The 14780-nt window shown below is 38.7% G+C and overlaps 1 protein-coding gene across 1 annotated transcript in view; it reads right to left on the bottom strand.

Annotated features, from left to right (window-relative positions):
* Window positions 1-2646: 2646 nt before the first annotated feature.
* Window positions 2647-14780, bottom strand: part of jak2b (Janus kinase 2b) — a 28150-nt gene continuing 16016 nt past the window's right edge. The window contains exons 10-24 of the mRNA XM_067615525.1: window positions 14068-14254; window positions 12946-13070; window positions 12663-12797; window positions 11948-12035; window positions 10622-10749; window positions 10315-10453; window positions 9320-9471; window positions 8934-9084; window positions 8278-8414; window positions 7198-7387; window positions 6652-6776; window positions 6379-6551; window positions 6032-6149; window positions 4567-4680; window positions 2647-3489 (exon numbers count right to left, since the gene is read on the bottom strand). Of these exons, the coding sequence (XP_067471626.1) occupies window positions 3382-3489; window positions 4567-4680; window positions 6032-6149; window positions 6379-6551; window positions 6652-6776; window positions 7198-7387; window positions 8278-8414; window positions 8934-9084; window positions 9320-9471; window positions 10315-10453; window positions 10622-10749; window positions 11948-12035; window positions 12663-12797; window positions 12946-13070; window positions 14068-14254 (2070 nt within the window). The 3' untranslated portion in view covers window positions 2647-3381. The remainder of the gene's footprint in view (window positions 3490-4566; window positions 4681-6031; window positions 6150-6378; window positions 6552-6651; window positions 6777-7197; window positions 7388-8277; window positions 8415-8933; window positions 9085-9319; window positions 9472-10314; window positions 10454-10621; window positions 10750-11947; window positions 12036-12662; window positions 12798-12945; window positions 13071-14067; window positions 14255-14780) is intronic.

The raw sequence follows: 14780 nt of genomic DNA, 5'->3' as shown, positions 1-14780 counted from the left end.
AGCCTGTTTGTTTATAGTTGGATTGTTTTTACCCATTACTGATGCGTGTAGGCATTTTATTTACATGAAAATAGAAGATCTCATGATAAGCCAAAACTGTGCCACTCTGAACTAGTAGCCCAAGTCAAGATTTTTAACATATAATGTAATTTTGGTAATAATTTTCTAAATCTTAACTGTGATTTACTATACCATAATTTTGTCTTAAAATAAAAATGTTGATTTATCCCAATTATTATATTATCTCAAAATTTGAGTACAGTACCACAGAGTAATTCAGACGTATTAACTAAAGAATATCAGAATATCTCTTAATTTAAAATGTCAAGTTCAACTTTTTGACTTATCTCAAAATTATGACAAAATATTTCAAAATTTTGACTCACCATGAGTATTTCTTTTCATATATCATTTCTAAAATTAATTTTTTTTCTCTTTTTTTGGCAGAAACAAGCTTCCATAAATATCGACCAGGTAAAAAAACAACAATACTTTCCTCTGAAGTTGGTGGAGTACAAAGTAACATTAAAGTAATTACAAGTACCCCAGATTTGTGCTTTGTTACTTTTCACCACTGATTCTAGTCACAGATTAAATTTTTTATTAGCTTTTGTTATATTTATTGTTACATTTTTTAGTATTTATCACTCATTTGATGACTGTTTGTACACGAACTTTCCTCTTATGAACCTTACTTCTCTACTCTGTAGTTTTAACATTTTTCTGGAAACCCCTCACGGTCCCTGCTCCTGTTTCTGCAGTTACATAACAAGGCCTCGTTAGTACAGTCTACACGGTCAGTGCTCTCAGGGTTTAAAGTGTTCAAATGATTTCTTGCTCATGGCTGTGGTGCGGATTAGAGCTTCAGCTACACTGATCTGTATCACATGAGAGAAATCAAACGATTGTTATAAACTTTGACAGTAATGCCTGAAGTCTTTCTAGCAGTTTTAAGGTTAGTCTCAACTTACTGAAACAGACACTGATATGCTAACTGGACATTTAAGCAGGGTGACTTCAAACCAAGTCTCCAGCTGGCCAGTTCAATTTGTGTCAACTGTATGATCAACTTCTTTTCTTGTGCGATGAATATTTGCAGTTACAATGTTAACTTTTATTCTGTTTAGACCATCAACTGTGGTTGATGAGTTTCCCTTGAACCCATCGTGCTCTAGAAAAGAGGCTTTCATGATTTAAGAGAGACACTACTTGTCAACCGAGTATGTTACATCCAGTCTCTTGTTTCAAAGTTATGACGTCAATGATACAGGATTTCCTACAGTTATGCAAGGAACCTATAACCTTTCTAGGTAGTTATGGCTGCTGAATAAGAATTAAGTGATCAGGTCGAGGTTGAGTTGGGGGAAGGTTTCTGTCATCATTGACGTGTATCAAAACACTAACAGGAAGTTACTCAGCTAAATGAAACAGTCCAAGATGGTTCAAACTTGATGTGTCCCAAAAATATTTTTAAACTGCCGCCATGACAAAAAAGAATTTGCTCAGCTTCTAGATTATACTGAGAAAGCGTTCTCATTATAATGAAAAGGGTTTCGAATGAATTGAAAAACTTTCTCATAACGTGAAAAACTAATTTTAAAAAGTTGCTTATTCATGTTAAAATGAGAACATTTTCTCCTTATGAGAATAAATACTCCTCCTGGGAGAAAGGTGTTTGCTGTTTTTATGAGATAAAGTCTAATATTTCAGTGTTTTTCCTGCTGAAATGGATGCTTGAAGGTTTGAATGACTTCATGAAGTCTTATTTTCTTTCTGGGCTAAGAAGGAAAATAATAAATAAAAAAAACCAAACTAAAATCAAACTAATTTTGTTCTTACTAAACAACCTAGATGAGGTTGTCATCAGCATGCAGAGAAAGAACCAAGCTCATGGATGTTTGTCATAATAAACACTCATACTATTATGAGAAAATGTTATCATTATGATGAGAAAAGTATTTCTAAATAAGGAAATACATCTTCAAATATTTTCTGGTTAAAACAAAGATATCTTCGTGTTTTAACAAGAAAAATGTTTAGGCATATTTCTTTTTTATACTAAAGGCTGATTTATGGTCGCTCGACAGAAATAACGTATTTTGACAGAAAAGAGTGTCGCCTAACTCTTTCCTTTCATGTCGCGCACCTGTTGAATTTTGTTAAGTTGCGGGTGCCGTCATAGTTTGTCACGCAATTTGATTGGGCAGTGTTACTAACGTTGCCATGGAAACTGTGGTTTTCATCTAACCTCCTTATTTATTTTTTTGGTCTGTAACTTTAGATAACCTGTAATGTCCTTGTTTAATTAGTCCCGGTCGAGATGATATTATGTGACTAAACAAACTGGCCAGAGGATAGCGCCTGGTTACCATGGAGACGACTGAAACCTTTCGCAGAAGCATACATTTTAAAAAAAGGTTGGCGACGTTTTAGTCTGTTAAATGACACTGAGCCACTGACCATAAATTAGCTTTTAGGGCGGCAGTTCTGTGCTGTTTGTAATCTTTGTGTGTCATTTCCTTTTTCATGAAATTTTCATTCTGAAACATTATTTTGATGTTAAACCTCTCAGCTGGTTGCAGTGCAGCACTTTCAATAATACGTTAAAGTGAGGAAGAGTTTCCAGAGCGATGAGCAGATGCGCTGTTGAATTAAACTTCTTTAATTTTCACACCACCTCTCACATAAAAACATAAAACAATTAACAGATTTTTTAAATCACCTTTGCATGTAATTCATTTACACTGACATCTTGCTGGCAGTTCAAATATAGTATTTACTATATTTTCATTTTATAAAATTATAAAATTTTTCTGGAAATATGTACACAAATATACTGTAGGTATATACACACATACATAGAAAACTCTATTAGTCCATTTTTCCTTCAGGCGAGGGGAAAAGGGGATGGCGAGAGCTAGCCCTGCTAGCTGATTGTATGGACAACACACACACACATACTCTCTCGCACCCTTTCACACACACAGAGAACTTGTTTGACACAAGCAACTCTAGCTTTAGATCTGGCAATAAACTACTCACAGTCTCCACAAACTTTTGAACTCTTCTTCAAAAGCTTCCAAAAGTTTTGACCGAACACATTTTCTCTTTTTCACCAGTTTGACGCATCCAAGTCGACATTTTCTCCTTCTGACCACTAAGCCACTCCACTACAGAAAGTAGTGGTTGAGTGCCTTGCTCAAAAGGCACCTTGGCAGTCGTTTCTGAGCTGGTCCTAGTTTGGAACGACCACTCTTCCAGTCACATGTTTCTTTGCCTGACCCTGGCACTCTTGGCCTCTGTTCCTTTGCCACAAAAAGGGCAACGACGTTAAGAGCGTGTCGGTTGTAGAGGAGCATGGCACTTCAGGTGATTCTCTGTTTAAAACTCCTTACTGTCCCTGAACAGGTCGATGCGCAAGGCCAGCTCCTTGAAAGAAGGACGCAAGCCGGGGTCGATGTCCCAGCACTCCTCCATGATCTCGTGGATCTGAGAGACAAAGCAGGAAGAGAAACAATCGTTTTAGCACAGAGCTCAAAGAAATCACTCATCAAATATTACTATTTGAAAAATCAAAATTAAATAAAATAAGAATTAGTGAGATGAGCAAACAACAAAATCACACACAATTACAGGTCAGTCATTCCTGATGGCAACATTTTGAGAACTGCAGGCTAAATGTTCGTGTTTGCTAAACAGGTTGAAATGCAGTTGTTTAACACCAAAGAAGCAAAAGAGACGGTTAAGAGAAGATGAATCATTTCTTAGTTCTGCTTTCTTTAAATGTAGAGAACATGCAAGATCTATATCAGGAGAAATAAAACACTTGATGTTGCAGTCAACTTAGTTCAAACAATAAGCATAAAAATGTGTCTTTGCATTTTTATCTCTTTCTGAGTTAGTTGGACATGGACAATACAGATAAACATTGTTACACAGAAAGAAGCAACGCAACAAATGTTGCTAATTTACAGCCCATGTCCCTGGTTAGCCTTTTTAATTCAGATTAAAACATCTAAACAAACGAATGGCTAACAAGACTAAAGAGTCTACAACCATGCTAGCAGCTCTGTCAGGCTAAATGTCAGCATGCTAACATGCTCACTATGACAATTTATTCAGCAGGTATAATGTTTACCATTGTCACTGTTAGTTTAGCAGGTTAGCAGGCTAACTTTGGCTAATTAGCACTAAGCAGTAAAGTACAGCTGTGGCTGATGTGAATGTTATCAGTTTTGCAGGTGTTTGGTCATAAACCAAAGAACTGATCAAAATTCTCCTCATCCTCTGGGGACCATGAACATCCGTACAAAACAACATGGTCATCTACCCAAGTTGTAGAGAAACTTTAGTCTGGACTGAACATATAAACAGACTGTGTCCATGTATATGCATGTGTGTGTCTGTGTGTGGAATGCATTGCACATGTGTACGCACTGACGTATGCAGTAGATGCATGTATGAGTTTAAGTGTACTATATGTAAACCTTATGTAAGTGTACATATATGTGACAAGTGGGTCCCTTTTGTAGCTCTCATAGAGCAAACAGTAGTAGATGTTCCTACCTCTGTGGGACACCCCAGAGGTTGAGGCAGCCTGCTGCCTGATTTGAGGAGCTCGATGAGATGGTAGACGATCAACTGTCCCTGCTTATCGTTCCCCATCATAGACATGAAAACCTGAGGAGGAAAGTGACGGACAAGATTTAAAAGGTTTCTATCAAATTCAGATAGAACAAAAAGATCCTTATAGATAATAGGAGTGATTTCCAAATTTAAGAGTACTAGTGTCCTGACTACTTGAGCAATGACTGACATGAACAGAGAAATGCTACTATTGTCAAAATATCAAACTATGGTATGACCTCCATGAGTGAGTTTGTCATTTGTCAGGTGTGGTATGTAGAAGCATGTACAATTTAGATGTCAACATGATTAACTGCATTGCAAACATACATGACACACACTATATTACTGGTTCAGGTGGTCAGCAGTTTACATCAGTGGAAGCTGTTAAATGTCAGAAAGTATTTAGCGGTGTAAGTAAGTGGTAGCCTCGTTTTTCTACACACTTTGATATATGATGGTTCAAGCAAAGGAGGCAGTAAAAAACCTCTTCCCCTGGAGCGGCTGACTACTGTCAGGGTTTGTTTGCTCCTTTTTTACAGAACATGAACTACTGATTAACTACATGAACTGCCTGTAAAATGTTGACAGGTTGGAATGTCTGTTCCTTCTGGTTAAGTTACAGTCAGGAGACGAATTAAAGGAAAAAACAACATAAAGTGTCTTAGTAAAGAGTTGGGCCACCATGTGCTGCCAGAACAGCTTCAATGCAGCTTAGCATTGATTCTACAAGTCAAGATACAAGATATTCCCTCATTTGGTTTTGATGATGGTGGTGGAGAGCGCTGTCTAACATGTCAGTCCAAAATCTCCCATAGGTGTTCATTTAGGTTGAGATCTGGTGACTGCGAAGGCTATAGAATATGGTTCACATCATTTTCATACTCATCAAACCATTCAGTGACCCCTCGTGCCCTATGAATTAGGTCACTGTCATCCTGGAGGAGACCACTCCTATCAGAATAGAAATGTTTCATCATAGGATAAAGGTGATCACTCAGAACAACTTTGTATTGATTTGCAGTGACTCTTCCCTCTAAGGGGGCAAGTGGACCCAAACCATGCCAGCAAAATGCCCCCTAAAGCATAACAGAGCCACTGGATCCCCTCAATATAGGGATCAAGCATCCAGGCCTGTACCATTCCAGACCAAAGTTGTTTCACACAGTTACACTACAGTTTCACATTAAAAGAAGAATAAAATGAGGACAGAGTGATGAGAAAACAATGTAGGATGGCAAACGGAACAACAAATGTGCTTAAATTGTTTTTTGTTGTAGCAATTAAAACCACAGATAACCCTGAAGCACTTAGGAGAGATTGGATAATGCAACATTTTTAAAATAATCTTTGCACAGTGAAAGACAGAGAACGAATAGTAGGATGAGTGTGTGTTATCACTTACTGCAGGAGGGCTGCAGTTCTTGTCACTGTGGGTGAGGAGCTCATAAAGCACCACTCCAAAGCTCCAGACATCTGATGCCACAGAGAACTTGCTCTCAGTCAGAGACTCGGGGGCATACCTATAAAGTAATACATTTGTTAGTGCCTGTTCCAGTTCTGCTGGACAAGATGACCTCAAAATTCCTCGAAGGAATTATTACTATTACTGAATTATGTGTAATCTGCAATAGAGCAACATTAAAACACTGCAAAATGTTGATTCTGAGAATTAAAAAAAACTTCTGCTACAGACAGAACAAAACATCACAGAGCTGCAAAAATAGTCAGTATATAATAACAATGTCTGACCAGAAAATGGGGCTTTCTCCTGGCTCTTTGACCTTGTAGTACTCTTTGTCCTGAGGCAGAACTTTGGTGAGGCCAAAATCCCCGATCTTCACCCTCAGCTCACTCTCCACAAGGATGTTTCGTGTTGCCAGGTCTCTGTGGATATACCGCTTACTTGACAGGTACTCCATACCCTGTGCAAGCAAACAAACAAACAAAAAATAGTTGCATCAGTAACCCCGGCGGTCAGTCGCTCCCGAGAGTGTGTGACAGAAGCTTGACAGACTTCAGTACCTTGCAGATCTGAGAAGTGTAATGCATGAGCTTCTTGTGGTCGATCCTCTCCTTGTTTTTCATGAGGTAATCTCGCAGACTTCCAAACGGCAGATATTCCATGATGAGACGGAGATTACGTCGTCCTGAGAGAAACGACAGCAACAACAAAAAAAAACTACTGAATTTACAGATTTCATTGATTCATTGATTAGACAACTCATAAGTGCATTATCCTCATTCGTCGATATTAAGGGTGATGCTGAGCAGAGTGATACTGTGATACCAACACGATTTTGTTTGATGTAGTTGGTTTATAGTAACATATGGAGAGATACGATGATGACAAGTCGGGTGGATGCTCACCAACACACACACAAAAAATCTTTTATACTACAGTAATATAGGGTTCAAAGGTACTTATTACCATGTTTAAGTATACATAGTGAGATTTATGAACTCACTGGACATCCTTTGAAAACCTGGTCATTAAGTCATACTCAAATTTATTGCAGTTGCTGTCTGTTGGTTTATGGTAAACTAGAGTGACGCCATAAATCACCGTACCTGCACTGTAGCACACGCCTTTGTACTTGACGATGTTCTCATGCTGGAGAGATTTCAGGATCTCGATCTCTCGCTCAAAGTCTCGTATGTGCTCCGCAGTGCTGTGCTGGAGTTTCTTCACGGCGACGACCTCTCCCGTGTTGTCCTGAAGTGGGTCATACCGACACATCTCCACACTGCCAAAGTTTCCCTGAAACAGAAAACCAACTTGAGTGAGATGTCTTTTTTTTTTTTTTACTCCTAGTTTGATTTATGTCACTCCATCTGCAAATGAGTAAACGGCTGAAGGCCAAATGGCCAAAGAAAATGTCAGGATCTAAGTTATTTGTTTACTATGTAATAATCAATTCATCAAGATCTGGATATAATACCCATAATGCCTCTCATATGAAGACTAAGATCAACCTAATAATGATCAACCTAACTACATCATGGCACAAAAACTGCCTGGGTTTCTGGTTCTATCTCTTCTGAGGAAATCCACACTAAACATGTATTCATTTATGTATGAATGTACTCATTTACGGCTGCAACTAATGATGACTTTCATTATTGATTCATCCGATGATTATCTTCTTGATTCATCGTTTTGTCTATGAAATGTTAAAAATAGAGGCCACGGTAATTTATTCAGTTTGCTTGTTTTGCTTGACTCAGAGCCTAAAATGTTAAAATATTCAATATACAATCATAAATGACAAGGAAAGACAGGAAATTGTCACATTTGAGAAGCTGGAACAAGAGATTATTTGACATTTTTGCTTGAAAAATGACTGAAATGATGAATTGCTTATCAAAAAAGTTGCCTTTTAATGTTCTGTCGATTGACTGATTGATTTATTGTTGCAGCTCTAATTCAGAGTATATCAGATAAAAAACATTTAGCGATTGGCACTGAAGCACCATATTGAAATAGACTTAATTCCTTTTTTTTCGCTCTCAAAAATGGTTTCCATTGAAATCATGACGAAAAATCTGAAAAACTCAAAGGAATTGCAAAAGGAAGAGGGGTCTCAAGTCTTATCTTATCAACATGGGTTGACCTCCACTTAAAAGCTCAGATGTCACACTTCCTCGTACCTTGCCCAGCTGCTGTAAGAATATGAGGTGTCTCTCTTCAAACTGAGCCGGCTCCTGACTCTCAAAACCCCCGCTCGTCCAGCCAGAGCCCACCGTCCTGTTTGGCAGGATGTCGCTGTCCACAATCAACTCATAGTCTGGGGACACAAAGACAAAAATCATGTATATTCAAGCCCAAAAATGAGGTAAATCAACATATACTGAGATAATTAAAGTCACTTCTGAGGTTGTTTCAGCATTTTCTGACAAGCTGAACTCGACTTTCCATCACTAGTTTCCCTGCTTCAGTGTTTGTGTGAAGTTAAGCTAATCAAATCTTAGATAAGAAAATTAATTTAATCTTTATGTGATTAGTTCAGAAATTGGTCTAACTTTCGGTAAGAAGACAATCACATTTCCTGAAATTATCACTATCCGTTCTTCATTCCTCACCTCATTGCCATTAGGAGCTGATGCTGACCTAATTAAGACAGAAGTAGAGACTCTCTTTTCACCGACATGTTTCCGAAGACACTATGATGAATGTGTGTGGTCACAGTGTGTGTGTGTGTGTGTGTGATATTTGAGATTCTACACTGGTGTGACCTACATTCCCTACATTGTGACACTAATAGGAGCAGTTTGGCTGCCCGGCTCGGTGAAATGTATAACCCCACCTGGTGTGAAGAGGCTGTGGAGGTCACGGATGACAGCGCGAAATGTGGGCCTGAATGTGGGCTCGTAGTCCATGCAGCTGGTAATCAGATTAGCCAGCTCGGTCCACTTTGGTGCAGGGAGCTGGTGGTGGTCCTCGTAGAACAGGCTTTTCTGTAACACACAATCGAGGGTTAAGAGTGGCTGTGTGGATGGAGAACGGACACAGATGGATAAAATTATGTTTTATAATATAAGATAATAAGCATACAGTATACAAGCTACGTAATGACAAAACATTTCAGCTAACGTGTATAATCTCACTGCACTGCACTGTTTTCACCGAGAGTTGGAATTGGAAACTTGTTATCTCACTCCAGGTCACTTGGGTCGTACCACGCGGCCCTACCTTGGAGTTGTCCAGTGTTGCTAAAGGTCTCTCCCCACCACTGCAGATCTCCCATAGTGTGGTGCCAAAGCTCCATTTGTCTCCAGCCAGGCTCAGGTTGGCAGGGTCCTTGATGCACTCAGGGGGCACCCAGGGGATTCTTTCAATTAAGACTGATCGCAAATAAAAACATTTAATCAGCTGCAGTTTAAGTGATTTTCTAATTTCAGTTAAATAACTAATTTTAAGGGAAGATTTCAGTTGATGAATGAACTCTCTGCACTTCACCTGGCACCTTTTTCCAGCTAGCAAAGAAGAGAATCCAGTGTTGCATAACAAACTCTCCTTTATCATAATAGTGTACTGGTGGCTTACAACTTAATTTATCTGAAAAATAAGTATTTTTCCTTTAACTAAGCATCAAACAAAATTGAGTAATCCAGTGCAAGGTGGATGCAAACAGGTATTATCTCAATCACAGCCTTGTTAAATGGCTAACTGCTGCCCCCTTCTGATAGAATAAGTGTATTACTTTACAGTAGTTAAAGGATGGGTTCACAATTTTTCAAGTCTGTCTTAAAACAACAGTCAGGAGCCCAAATGAACACTGAAATAGGTTTTTCTTGCCATAATAATTCCTCCTCTTCATACCGGCCATAAGAAGATCCCTTCATCAGCTAATATGAAGCTTCAGTCGTCCAAATTAGTCAAATCAAGTAGATATCTTTCAACGTTACAGTCCTTTTAGTGGTTAAGCCTCATATAAGTGTCAGATAAACATTTAAATGCATTTTTGCATAAAATGACTGTGTGGACACACTGTGGATTTTGGCCTACATCACTAACATTGAAAGCACATTTGAAGGGGATCTTTTAATGGCCAGTATGAACAAGAGGAATGATAACAGCGAGGAAAACCTCTTTCACTGTTCATATGGACACTTGACTGTTGTTTTAAAGACAGACTTGAAAAACTGTGAACTTGTCCTTTAAGCGGAAGATGGATATCAACTCACTGTCTTTAGGCAGGACAGTGATGCTGATGCCAGGGTCGCTCAGCTTAATGAAGGGAGTGTTCCCAGCCCTCCGGTCCTCCTCTCTGATCAGGAGAACGTTTTTAGCGCAGACATTCCCATGGACAAGATGCTTTTCCTCCTGCGGGTTAAGAAATAGAGAGTCAAGCGGTAACACTAAGAGAATAATCAGGCAATCGTTTTTTAAATCATAATTTGTGTGTCAGATGAGCTGATATTCATCAATACTTCGTAAATGGATGGTTAATGCATCAGATCTGATAGAACTGCTCCACTTTACTTTACGTACCAGAAAGTTCATGGCCCAGGCCAGCTGCTTAGCCACCTCCAGCTTCCACAGGATGTTTATCGAATTCTTGTTCTTCTTCAAATAGGTGTCCAATGAGCCGAACTTCACATACTCCTGCACCATGATGTCTGAAAGAAAGCATTTTTCATTTGTTTTTGTGATCAATTATATATTGTAAAAATAAAGAGATACAAAACAATGAAGGTGACCTGGAGGGACGTAACAAATACAAAATACAAATGACTTATTCCCGTAACTCTGCCCAGCAAGTTAACATAAACTATTGTGAATTTTGCAATCACAAGCCAAGTCTTAAACATGTCAATTTCACATCATCATCATAATGTTATTACCCTTATGAGCCACTTGGAAAAAAAAGAGAGTAGGAATTGCGTATATTTCAGAAAAACTATCAGAAAAACAATTCATTTACTCATTTGTTTTGTTCACCTTTCCTCAACAAACCTCATGTATGTTTGATGAGGTTACTGATCTGTGGCAGCCAAACCAGAGACAGGTGTTTTCTGTGCCCTTTTCATATTTTCCCCCCACTTTTTCAGTTTGGAAAAGCATAAAGAGAGAAAAAAGTTGTGGTGTGCTTGTTTGATCACATTAAAAATTGTCTATTGACGGCAAAGACTAGCATCTGCGGCCCCCTTTACAATATGTTCTCTTCAATATCTTGTCTTTGCTTCATTTCATCTGACAGCTAACACTGACAGCTGCAGCAGTCTGGTTAAATAATATCCTAAAATGTACACTGGAATCTCCAAAAATTAAACTGATAAATCTCTTCTATGTTTGTCCAGTAAACTTCCAAATAAGAAAAGATGATGAAAATTACTTTGCCACTTTTTTTTAAGTTTTAGGACATTTCAGGGTGGATTTTTCCTTCAATCATGAATAGCATTCATAAATGCTAACTCTGAGCAGTACAGACATGTGCAGCCTAGACAGATGCCTGCAGTACAGAAGTCTTGTGAGGTGAGGAGGGAGATGGGCAGGTATAAGAGCTTCTGGGGCAGGGTATTGTAATCCTCCTAAGAATAGCCGACCACAGCCCACGGTTTAATTATGGCTCAGAGCCTCAGGGTAATGGAGGCTGGTTAAGATTATCGTGAAGCATGGCAGGCTCTTGACATCATTAGAACATAATGACATAAGTTTATAATGCCTGTCAAATGAATGTACTGCATGTGCATTGAGTGTGTGTGTGTGTGTCAGATCCTTTTCTATCCATCTCACTGTAAGGACAAATGAGGACATATGCTTATGCGTTGAGTGTGTGTGTGTGTGTGTGTGTCTCTCTCTCTAAGTCTGACTTACTTTCTTCTCCACAGACACATACGCCATAGTTAAGGATCAGGTGCTTATTGGACAATTGGCTCATCATGCTGGCTGCTTCAAAGAAAGACTGTGGGACAGAAAAAGAGACGGAAGACCACAATGTTTATGTGTCAGTGACAATTAAGATCTCTATTATTTTCCTGATTCATTGTTCTGTCTCTAAAATGTCAGAAAATAGCGGAAAATAATTTCCCAGACCCCAAAGCGGCTTCAAATCCCTTAGTTTATCTGATCAACAGTCCAAAACCCAAAGATATTCAGTTTACTATCATGAGACAAAGAAAAGCAGCATATCCCTGAATTTAAGAGCTGAAGCCAGTGAATATTTGGCATTTTTCTTGAAAAATGAGTAAAATGATTAATCAATTATCAAAGCATGTGACGGTTAATTTTTCTGTCAGTTTATCGATTAATAGACTAATCATTTGAGATAGTGTGATCCACCAAAAAAAAAAGAAGAGAGTAGACTAAATTGCAGCTGCCTGAATTTACCAGCAGTCAGTTATTTCTCAATGCATGCACTGTAAGTAAATATGTAAAACTGTTCATAATAAAAAACACAGCAAGAGCTCTTCCAGCTTGTGTGTCGTGATGAAGACAATGCAGCTTTAACCTTCAATAGCTTACTTTTTTATATTTTTACCAATATCTACTATGTGTCTTTATGTCCCTGCACAGCTTTAAATCTAAACACCTCAGAGTAGTTCCTGTGGGCCTGGTCCAGGACTTTCATGACAACTTCAGTTTGGTGTACGAGTCCATAGTCTCCCAGCTCTTTGCGGACCCCTTTGAAGATCTTGGTAAATGTCCCTTGACCTAGACTCTCCATCTGAAAGGAAAATCATCATTGCAGGTTTAATTTTTAAAGACAATACATTTGCTGCAACATAATTATGCAGAATCTAATGTGCATTAATGTAAAGAGCTGTCGAGGAGGAAATACAAACACATGACAGCCCTGTATATGCAAAACGTACAAATTCCAGATCTTCTTTCTTGATCTTGTGAAACACCATTTGGCTGATGTTGCGTCGATGTAATGAAGGTGATATAGGCACTTCTGAGCCCTTGTTGCTCCTGCATACCAGGAGGCAGGACTTTTCTGTTGGTGGGAAAAAAGAAAATCATATAAAAAACATATCTTAAACAAGCCGAAAATTACAGTTTCCCAAAATTGAAAGCGATCAAAGTTAGAAACCAACTGACAGGGAAACTTGAGAAATAATTATGTGAGTCAGACGTGGATTACATAACATTTTGAAACTGCATTTCTTTGTTACTGGTTTCACGGGAAATGGAGCCACCACGTTATTAAAAACTGCAGCTCTCATCAGCTCTGGTTTAATTACCAAAGCACAAGGACTGAGACACCTCTGAGTCATCCTGGTTGTTAGTCTGCTCTCTGTGCATCCCAATTCAGAAAATGAATGCTCTCCGTCACTATTTGTGACTGGCCAGAGTGTACTTTAAAATTCAATAATTAAGAAGCTAACGACCATCAAATCAGGGTGCATTAGATAACTTGTGCAGAGGGTAGTTGATTCCTTATTTGAGTACAAAGTTTCTTAGCAGGAGTACAAATGCTGTCTTTGTATTCAGCAGTATCTGAAAAACAATACAGCTAGAGACCCGAAAAACCAGCCTGATCTGCCAAGCTTCACTGCTGTGTTGGAGATTCTGATACACACATTTGATAGAGAAGCCCAGTGTGTAAACTAGTAACCTGTGTGCTTACAAATGACTGGATGAATAGGGATTAAAGGGATGTTTCCCTCTTAGGATATTGAACGCGTTTCATTCATCACTCCAGCAATTCCAGCATAGTAAACAGCACAAAATCTCTTCCTCAACTCCTTTTTCTATACGCTTCTTGGAGTACAGTTGTCTGCCCCTTCTGTGTATGCATTTTAACATGGCATCTCTGGCAAACCTTTCTATTTTTAAAACATGTAACCTACTATATTATCATTAATCCTGCAGTATATAATGGTTGGATTTTTACATTACAAAATTGACAGTAGCACACACATAGCTTTTGTTAATGTCAACTAATCTCGTAAAACCATACCCTGGATAAATCCAGATTTTGTTAGTTTTACCTTTGGATTTAGGTGGACAGCACTTGCTGAATTGGAAAATGATGCTGTCAGAGCGCACAGTTTCCTTTTGGTAGCAGCTGAGTAGTTCCTGCAGGCTGCTGAAGTTTCTTTTGGTTCCACTGAGGTTAAACTCCCCGCTGGCAGACCTTGTTATTTGACAGTGCTTGTATTCTACAGCATCATACACCTAGCAGACACACAGAGGAAGGCAGACAGTGGAAACAGATACAGTTTAAGCTTCAGTCATGGAATCAACAGTTATACAACAACAGCTAAAGTCTGATTCGGAGTGTGACATCTAGTCCAGGTGGTTTATAATTCTAAAATGAAAACACTTGAGGTTTGAATTAAAAGAAGCTTTTTAAAAATGCATTAACTTACATAGTCAGTAACCTTTTATAGTGCAGGTTGCTGCTCAACCTGTACGACCAAACTGGCATGACTTAACTGTATCCAAAGCAGGTCCTTCAGTCGTGGACCAACACCATGGTATGCAAAACTCAAATGGCCTGTGTCGGTGTCTGTGTTACTGGTAGTGTTTTTTCCTCTCAACTCAGTTAATTTAGCTAGATTCTTCATTACTGCGGCTAATTACCTGCCGTACATTTAAACTTGAACTAGTTCCGCTCAAACACTCACAGCTATCTCCTTCTTTTAGCGACTTCCTCACTAATCCTACAGTTGTTTACACGCTATTCACATCTGCTAGTTAC

The sequence above is a fragment of the Thunnus thynnus genome, chromosome 2 (genome assembly GCF_963924715.1).
Source record: "Thunnus thynnus chromosome 2, fThuThy2.1, whole genome shotgun sequence".
NCBI lineage: Eukaryota > Metazoa > Chordata > Actinopteri > Scombriformes > Scombridae > Thunnus > Thunnus thynnus.
Note: the sequence above shows the minus strand (reverse complement) of the source record. Positions and strands in the feature narration are given on the sequence as shown.